This window comes from Microtus ochrogaster, linkage group LG2 (genome assembly GCF_000317375.1).
Source record: "Microtus ochrogaster isolate Prairie Vole_2 linkage group LG2, MicOch1.0, whole genome shotgun sequence".
Classification (NCBI taxonomy): domain Eukaryota; kingdom Metazoa; phylum Chordata; class Mammalia; order Rodentia; family Cricetidae; genus Microtus; species Microtus ochrogaster.
The window spans coordinates 51,763,893-51,772,339 of record NC_022028.1 but is presented as its reverse complement, the minus strand read 5'-3'; the positions used below and the strand labels follow the sequence as shown (position 1 = coordinate 51,772,339).

General features: G+C 53.5%; 1 protein-coding gene across 3 annotated transcripts in view; it reads left to right on the top strand.

The window, feature by feature from the left end:
* The first annotated feature begins 704 nt into the window (after window positions 1-704).
* Window positions 705-8,447, top strand: part of Lhfpl5 (LHFPL tetraspan subfamily member 5) — an 11,596-nt gene continuing 3,853 nt past the window's right edge. The window contains exons 1-3 of one of the 3 annotated variants that reach the window (XM_005360349.2): window positions 705-1,503; window positions 5,094-5,330; window positions 8,190-8,235. In XM_005360349.2, coding sequence (XP_005360406.1) covers window positions 1,092-1,503; window positions 5,094-5,330; window positions 8,190-8,200 — 660 coding nt within the window. In that variant the 5' untranslated portion in view covers window positions 705-1,091 and the 3' untranslated portion in view covers window positions 8,201-8,235. The other 2 variants (XM_013351153.2, XM_026785833.1) reach the window with 2 other exon arrangements.

Below are 8,447 nucleotides of genomic sequence, written 5' to 3'. Positions count from 1 at the left end.
TGGCTGTGCTGGAACTCGATCTGTACACCAGACTGGCCTCAAACTCACAGCGATCCACCTGCCTCTGCCTTCCTGGGGATAAAGGCATGCGCCACCACCTCCCAGTTTGAGGCAGGATCTTACGCAGCCTCTCCTTGAACTTCTGATGCCCCTGCCTCCACCTCCTGAGTGCTGAAATTACAGGTGTGAGCAACCACATCCAGAAAAAAAAAAAAAAAAAAAAAAAAAGAAAAAAAAAAAAAAAAAAAAAAACCCAAATATTCCTAAAAAGAAATCTTCAGCAAAAACAGAAACTCGAGGAGCAAGGCCGGGTGTTGGACACCGAGCTCTGGTGCGGTCTGGGAATGCATTTTGCTCTTCTTCATAGTTGCTGGGGTTATTGCTGTAGCTGAGGTTCATGGTCTTAGAAGGCGGGACGTTATCTAGCCCCCACCAGGCTCGTGGCAATCATTGGCTGGAAGACCGAGCCGAAACCACAGTGGAAACTTGCAGCCCCCGGCAAACAGGGTTGGTGGTGGTGGTGAGGGTGGGAGGTGAGGTCCCGGAAGGGTGTCTAGGGAGTCCGGGTGTAGAGGCCGGGAAGCGTTTTTGCTGCTGGAATCGGCGGGAGGGATGTGACAGCCCAGCCGCGGCCTCACCCTCTGGGAGGAAGAGAAGGTTGGGTTTCGGGCGTGCTTCCCCTCCTGGCTCCCCGCGCTCGCCGGTCCCGCCCTCCCAGGCCCCGCCCCCGAGCCCTGGCGCTGGCCGTGGTGCTGAAACGCGCGCTCCACAGAGCTAGCCGGGCGTGGCCTACGACGGGGAGCTGGAGGTGCGGGCCGGGCGGCGGCGCAAGCCCAGACCTTGACCGACCTAGAGGAGGCCTCAGACCTGAGACCCTCCGCGTCTGGGGTGACACAGGGTCCTGGGAAGCGCCTTCAGCGAAGTCAAGGTTGACCTTGGCCTGCTGCGCTCCTGGCTAGCCCGGGGCACGCTCACACTGACCTCAGGCTGCTCTTCACACCAGGCTGGAGTGACCCACACCAGGCCCTGCTCCCTAGAGCTGTACACCCTCCACCAGTCAGTGCCCCTATCCCAGTCCTGCGGCCTTCGCCATGGTGAAGTTGCTGCCAGCCCAGGAGGCCGCCAAGATCTACCACACCAACTACGTGCGCAACTCACGCGCCGTGGGAGTGATGTGGGGCACGCTCACCATCTGCTTCTCCGTGCTGGTCATGGCTCTCTTCATCCAGCCCTACTGGATAGGCGACAGTGTGAGCACACCACAGGCCGGCTACTTCGGCCTCTTCTCCTACTGCGTGGGCAACGTGCTCTCGTCTGAACTCATCTGCAAGGGTGGCCCTCTGGACTTCTCCTCTATCCCCTCCAGAGCCTTCAAGACCGCCATGTTCTTCGTGGCCTTGGCCATGTTCCTCATCATTGGCTCCATCATCTGCTTCAGCCTGTTCTTCATCTGTAACACGGCCACGGTCTACAAGATCTGCGCCTGGATGCAGCTGGCTGCAGGTGAGCAGGGTCAGAAGGGGGTGGGTGGGGGAGACCCAGGGCACAGTAGGAGGGCGGGTGGGGCAGACCCAGGGCACACTTGGCTTCTCATTCCTTCTACTCAAAGTTCCACAGAAGATTCTGAGCAGAGCTGGGCTTACTCACACGATGATCCCAGCCCCTGGGAAACAGAGACAAGAGGACAGCTGTGAGTTCCAGCCCAGTCTGGGCTACATTGTGAGACTCTGTGCATTTTTTTTAATTTATTTTAACTTTATTTTATGTGTATTGGTGTGAAGGTGTCAGATCCCAGGGAACTGGAGTTACAGACAATTGTGAGCTGCCATGTGGGTGCTGGGAATTGAATCTGGGTCATCTGGAAGAGCGGCCAGTACTCTTAACCATTGAGCCATCTCTCCAGTCCCAATGCGAGACTCTGTCTTAAGGAAGAAAATCTGTGAATCACAGAAAGGATGGGGCAGGGACTGCAAGGTGACTCGTGGTGAAGGTGCTGTCGCCATGTCTGACGCCCCAGGTCAACCCCCAGGACTCACATAATGTAAGGAACCAACAAACACCTTTGCTTTGTCCTGTGACCTCCAGATTCACACGGTGGCATGAGCCCGTGAGTGCAAGTGTTGCGTGCTCTTACACACACACAACTAAAAGTATTTTTAAAAGGCGGGGGGTCCATGCTGTGGCACTGTTTGGTCCACACATGCTATTAAGCTCTGAGCAGGAGAGAAGTACCTTAGAGAGGGCCACACAGCTTTTGGTAGACGCAATCACAAGTACCAACACCCAGACCACCACACCAGGGGGAAGGCGGCTGCCCTGTGGGCTAGGAGTCAATCCCAAGGCTATGGTGATGGCACTTCCAGATCTCCACCCTCATTCCCTGCCTCTTCCTACCTCCAACTGCTCCAATGGAAGATTCCAGGATTTTGGAGTGCCTCTGGTAGACTGGCTGAGACCTCTCTTCTTAGCGACTTCCTTTCAAGCTCCCCTCTTTTATTGTAGAGTGAGCATCTTTGTCCCTGGATGTGAGCTCTGTATTGAGTCAGTAAGTAGGACACCGTTCTCTGAGGTGGAGGTGCACAGGCTACCCCGGGCCGTTTAACACCGTATCAGGTAGGCAGTTGCTTGTGGGGGTCCCAAGGCAAGGCATCCCCTGCCCACTTTTCTGCTCCAGGCTCAGGTGACCCTCTTGGTCCTTGGGTCAGTTGATCTTGGTCTCCATTGGAGTTCAGGAAGAGATGACTGATACCCCTCAGCAGCCTTTGGTCTCTTAGTCCCTTAGCACCCACAGATGCCCCTCAGCGGTGGTGAAGATTGGCGGCTGGAGTCAAAGCATCGGGACATCTTTAGTTAAAGTAGTATTACCTTGACGGGGGTCAGAAGGTGTCAAGAACAGGAGTCTGAATCTCAGGCAGGCGGAGCTGAAGGAGACTCCAGCTATGAATGAGGAACTAGATTGACAGAGGGGGTTAGAGTTGGTCAAGGCTATAGCAGGCCAGAGAGCAAATCAGACCCTGGGAGAATTAAGGATTCTCCCAAATTAGATGTATTCTAAGACTGTTTTTGTTGTTGTTGCTGTTGAGATAGGGTTTCTTTATGTATCCATGACTGTCCTGGCACTCACTCTGTAGACTTAGCTGGCTTTGAACTCACAGAGCTCCACCTGCCTCTGCCTCCTGAGTGCTAGACTTAAAGCCATGGGTCACCATTGCCCAATTTCTAAGACTGTTTTTATTGAGACCCATATTTTATAAGCACAATTCACAAAATACTTCGTTTTTTTGAGAAGCCTCACATAACCCAGTAGTGAGTGTTCCTGCATTTACAAGGTCCTGATTCAGGCTTGGTGAGCCCTTAGCAAGCAAAGACAAACTTAATAATCCCCAGTCTGATATGCAGGCCACACACCTGGCCTGAGTTCCTTCCAACCCCAAGCCATCTCCAAGCCTTGCTGAGCGGTAGGGACAGCAGGCCATGGTGGTTATATCAGGGACAACAGTGGTTATATCAGGAAGGGGCCATGAAGCTCCAAAGAGTAGTGGGTGGGTGTGCTTGCCAGCTGCTCTGCCCCTCGGGGATACAGGACACTGGAGGTACGCCATCCTTTCCCAGCGCTGCCTGCCCCCATGCCAGCATCTCTCAACAGGTGTGTTTGCTGAGCAGGAGCAGGAGGAAGGCCTGGGTGGAGGAGCCCCCCAGTAATTTGAGCCAGATCCTATCTGGGCCACAGAGCTGAAATACTGATACCAGAGGTGGCTGGGTGCCATCCCATGAAGCATTGATGGGCTGAGGACAGAGGTGGTGTTGTGTTCCACCCTGTGTTGAGAGGAGAGGGGAGGGTTGAAGAGGTGTGCCCCATAGCCAGCAACTGGGGGATGAATCTGTTACCTCAAAATTTTCCACAAAGCCAGAGGACAGCGCAAGGGTAAGGGAGAGCAAAATTGATGCCCTTGGTAACGTCCCATCTTAGTGAATTTAGGTTATTATAACAAATTCCCAGAGGCGAGGGGGCATTTATTTCTCATGGTCCTGGAGGTTGGATGATTGAGCTCAGGTTGGTACGGTGTGGCTCCAGTGTCATCTTCCAGCTGCCTTCTTACTCTGCCCACAATGGAAGGAAAGGCAGGAAGTCTCTCTGGGTCCCTGTTATAAGGGTGCTAATCCCGTGTATGGGGGCTTTGTCTCATGAGCTAATTACTTCCCAAAGTCCCACATTCCAAGGGTTAGAATTTCAAATATACAGGTTTGGGGGGATTCGAAGCATTCAGCCCGGTACACCTGATCTGTGGGGTCTGGTGATGGTGCCCCCATCCCTTGGAGAACCGGTGAGGATGATACAATGCATGAGAAGCATTTTATAAGTATTTGGCAAATGTGGAACCCACAGGCATGAGTGCTGAGACTTCCAACTGCAGTGGACTGAAGCACAGCTCTCTCTTGTGCTGTGCACCCTCTGGTGTCACTGAGGACTCTACTTTCACTGCTCATGGCCGCCTTTGCCGTCTTTACTGCAGAGGGAAAGGGCAGGAGGGCGCTTGAAGGAAGTGAGAAGCCAGGGATGTGGCTGGCCCCTGTATTCAGTCAAAGGGCCCGAGTTGTGAGGTGTGCCCTGAACAATGAAAGGTTTTGCTGATCCAGACCAGCTCCTGCCCCATCATTACACTTACTTCAGAGACGGAGGGAGAGCGAGCATCTCTCAGAAGAGATGCATCTTGGGACCAGATGGTGGAGGGCTCTGGAACCAGAGTAGGCTTTGTCTTGCTGAGGTCAGGGTGAGATTGGAAGAGGGACAGAGGGCCACCTGGTGTGGGGCGGAGCCACTTGGTATGGGGCAGAGCCGCCTGGTGTGGGGCAGAACCATCTGGCTGAGGAGCCCCGCCATGCAGCTATCCTGATGGCTCGTTCCCAGGACTTCAGCTTGGTGAGCTTCAGCTTCTCCACTTGTATTTTACATGGATGGAAGAAGCGGTCCCGCCTCATATGGTTCCCAATGCTGGCCCAGAGACCAGGGAGGTGACAAGAGTAGTTCAAGGTGAAGGAGGCGTCAGGGGCATGTCCAGTCTGACCCCACTGGTGCTCTCTTGTCTTCTTAGCCACAGGCCTAATGATTGGATGCCTGGTCTACCCCGACGGCTGGGACTCCAGCGAGGTACGGCGCATGTGTGGTGAGCAGACGGGCAAGTACACACTGGGCCACTGCACCATCCGCTGGGCCTTCATGCTGGCCATCCTTAGTATTGGAGACGCTCTCATCCTCTCCTTCCTGGCTTTCGTGCTGGGCTATCGACAGGACAAGCTCCTCCCTGATGACTACAAGGCAGATGGGAAAGGTATCTGTCTTCCTCCGGGGACTGTGGGTGGAGAGGTGGGTGGGATCGTGGCTCTCACAAGTCAAGTGTGTCTAGGTCCCTGGAGCTGAGACAAGACCAGGAACTGCCTGTCCTCCCTGAGCAAGGCCGTCAGTGGAAGGTTGAAAGCTGGCAGGCCATTCAGAAAAGGCCCATGAGGAGGAGACAGCCTTAATACGGCTGAAGGGGGGCAGATGGAGTCCTCCCAGGAGGCACTGAAGCTGGGTTAAGTCATGGTAGTGTTGTCAGGTGGACAGGAAGGTGGGGTAGAAGGCACAAGCTGATGGGGAAGGTTGGGGGTGGGGAGTGTACGTGGTCTTGGAAACATGACGGTACAGAACGGACAGCTCCTGGAGAGGAGATGGGTCACATGGGCTCCCAGGCTCCCCTCTTCTCTCTTGTCCATCCAACTCAATTTGTCACCAGCCAGCTATTTCTGACGGGGGTGTGGAGGTGGAGAGTTGGGGCAATATGGACACGGACCCGTGGGAAACCTTCCCTGACTGCTTTGTGTTGGCCTCCTGTTGTCTGGGATTTTCTGCCCATCTCCACTTGACCCCTTCCTTCCAATTGTCCTGAGGGGCTCTTTCCAGTGTCAGTGTTAACCCAGCCATGGGACAGCACCTGCCTCACAGCTCCAAGGAATTCCGAAATGCTCTTCCTAGCAGGGGCCACCATCATGCCTGAGACACCTTAGGGATCTCACCAGCCTCCTGAGAGCAGTGCCAACACACCAGCCCTTGGACCTGGACGAGGGACAGTAGACAGCCTCTTGCCCCTGTGGGGCCCGGGACCAAAGACACTCCTGCATAGGAGAGACTGGAAGCCCAGAGGACAGCCTTCTCTAGCTGAGCCGGGCCCGGCCATCTCTGTGACTAGTGATGGGAACTGTACATTGCCAGAGCTGGATCAACATCTCTTTCCTTCATGGGGGGCTCCTGAAGCTACTGGGTCCCCCCCAAGACCCCATTTAGGGAAAGAAACTGAAGCTGGTCTTTACAAGATGCCTTTTCCATGCAAGACCCGGTGAGGTTTGCTTGCAGGGGCCGATGTCATCACCATTTGCAGGGCATGGGGGGCAATGTAGGGCTCCAGCAGCACCTTCTCCAGAGTTCAGGCTTTTCCAGGAAGGTGAAGGGGCAGTTGGGAGCATGGTGCCGGTGCGTAGTTCTCAGCCTCCAGGCAAAGCGATCCTTAAATTTGTCTTCGTATATGCAAGCAAGTGTTCTTAACTGTTCACATTCTTTCTCTTCCAGAAGATTTACTTAGTCAAAGAGAAGCAGTTGTCCACGCAAACTTTCTCTGAAGAATAGCTTACACGGATGGCCTTTACTGATTAAAATGGCAGTGGCTGCCTTCCCCTCCTCTTACTCCCACGCACCGTCTTCAGTCTCTCCACATTTCATTTCTCCTGGAGGAATTCGGCAGAATCACAGTATGGGGTAGACACTGGGACGAGCAGAGTATTTTAGAAGTGCTTTGACCATGAAGAATCCTTGTGAAACAGCGGTTGTTTTGCTGAAGGGCACTATAGGCACCCAGGTGCACTGTGTCGTTTTCAATACACAATTATCCAAGGACCTCACGTGAGCCTGCGGCATCTTGTGACCAAAGGTGTGGGCTGGCTACACATTCCCGCGCTGTCGCCCAGGGCTGGCTCGGTTTCTGCTGTAGCTGAGTGAGCACAGCTGGCTAACAGCCTCCAGTCGGAGCACAGAGCAGGACGAGGAGCCTGGCTCAGCTCTGCCCCTTCCCTTCTTGGCTAGGGCAGCAGTGTTTTGAGCAGCCGTGGAACTACTGGCTTCCTGGGTCTGGAAGAGGAAGCAAGGGCTTTGCTGTCAGACCAGGATTTCAGCGTTTGACTCCACTGTTCTCTAGCTGCCTAGATTTTTTGAACAATTTTTCTTAACCTTCCGCCCCATGTTTTATAGAGACAGGGTTTCTCTGTGTAGCCCTGGCTGTCCTGGAACTCTATCTGTACATCAGGCTGGCCTCAAACTCACAGAGATCCACCTGCCTCTGCCTCCCAAGTGCTGGGATTAAAGATGCTTGCCACCACCACCTGGCTTATTTTCTTTTTCTTTTATGTGTATGGGTGTTTTAGTTCATGTATGTCTGTGCATTATATGCGTGAAATACATGAAAGCCAAAAGAGGGTGTCAGATCACCTGGGAGTGGAGTTACAGACAGCTGTGAGCTGCCCTCTAGGTGCTGGGGATGGAACCTGCGTCCTCTAAGAACAGGAAGTGCTCTTAACCACTGGGCCATCTTTTTAGGCACTGAACTTCAAATTCTGCATCCAAGTGCGAAAGCCATCAAGTTCTATGCTTAGTGAGTTAACATCATATTGACTGTATTAATAAAGGTGAGGTTGTGCTGGAGAGCATGTAGAAAACAAGCATCCGTGTGAGGATCGTCCTCTCCCGGCTTCTGTGTCTCTCCTTTTCCTCTCCCCTCCTGGCCCAGCGTGTGACATCTCCAGCACTTCAGGTCCTACAGCCACAGCGGCCAGTGCAGGGTGTTAGCACAAAGTGCAGCCCAGTGAGGACGGCCATCTCCTAATTTACAATTACTAGCCGAAAACGCAGCCCTCTTCTTGAATGCCAACAAGAGGCTCTTTAGAAAGAGGAATCTAGGAGGGCAGTGGTGGCACACACCTTTAATGCCAGCATTCGGGACGCAGAGGCAGGCGGATCTCTGAGTCTGAGCCTAGTCCACAGAGTTCCAGGACAGCCAGGGCTACACAGAGAAGACAAAACAAAAATAAACAAACAACAAAAAGGCAGAAAACAAAGAATCTGATGGTGGCAGAACATGCAGGGCTTTCTGTTCTCTTTCCAGAGGAAGTCTGACGTGACTGAGGCCTGGCGAGGCACACTTCGGGCAGGTGAGTCTGCAGGGATTGACCCAGGGGAGGGGGCTGTTTGGGGTTCATGACCTAGGTTCTGAGAGGTGAAACCACCAAGGGTTACTCTCACAAACCGGTGGAGCCTGGCAAGCAGGACAGAGCATTCTCGGAAGCCACTGTCATGATGTGGACTCTTGTTCTCAGGAAGACTTTTTTTTTTTTTTTTTTTGGTTTTTCGAGACAGGGTTTTT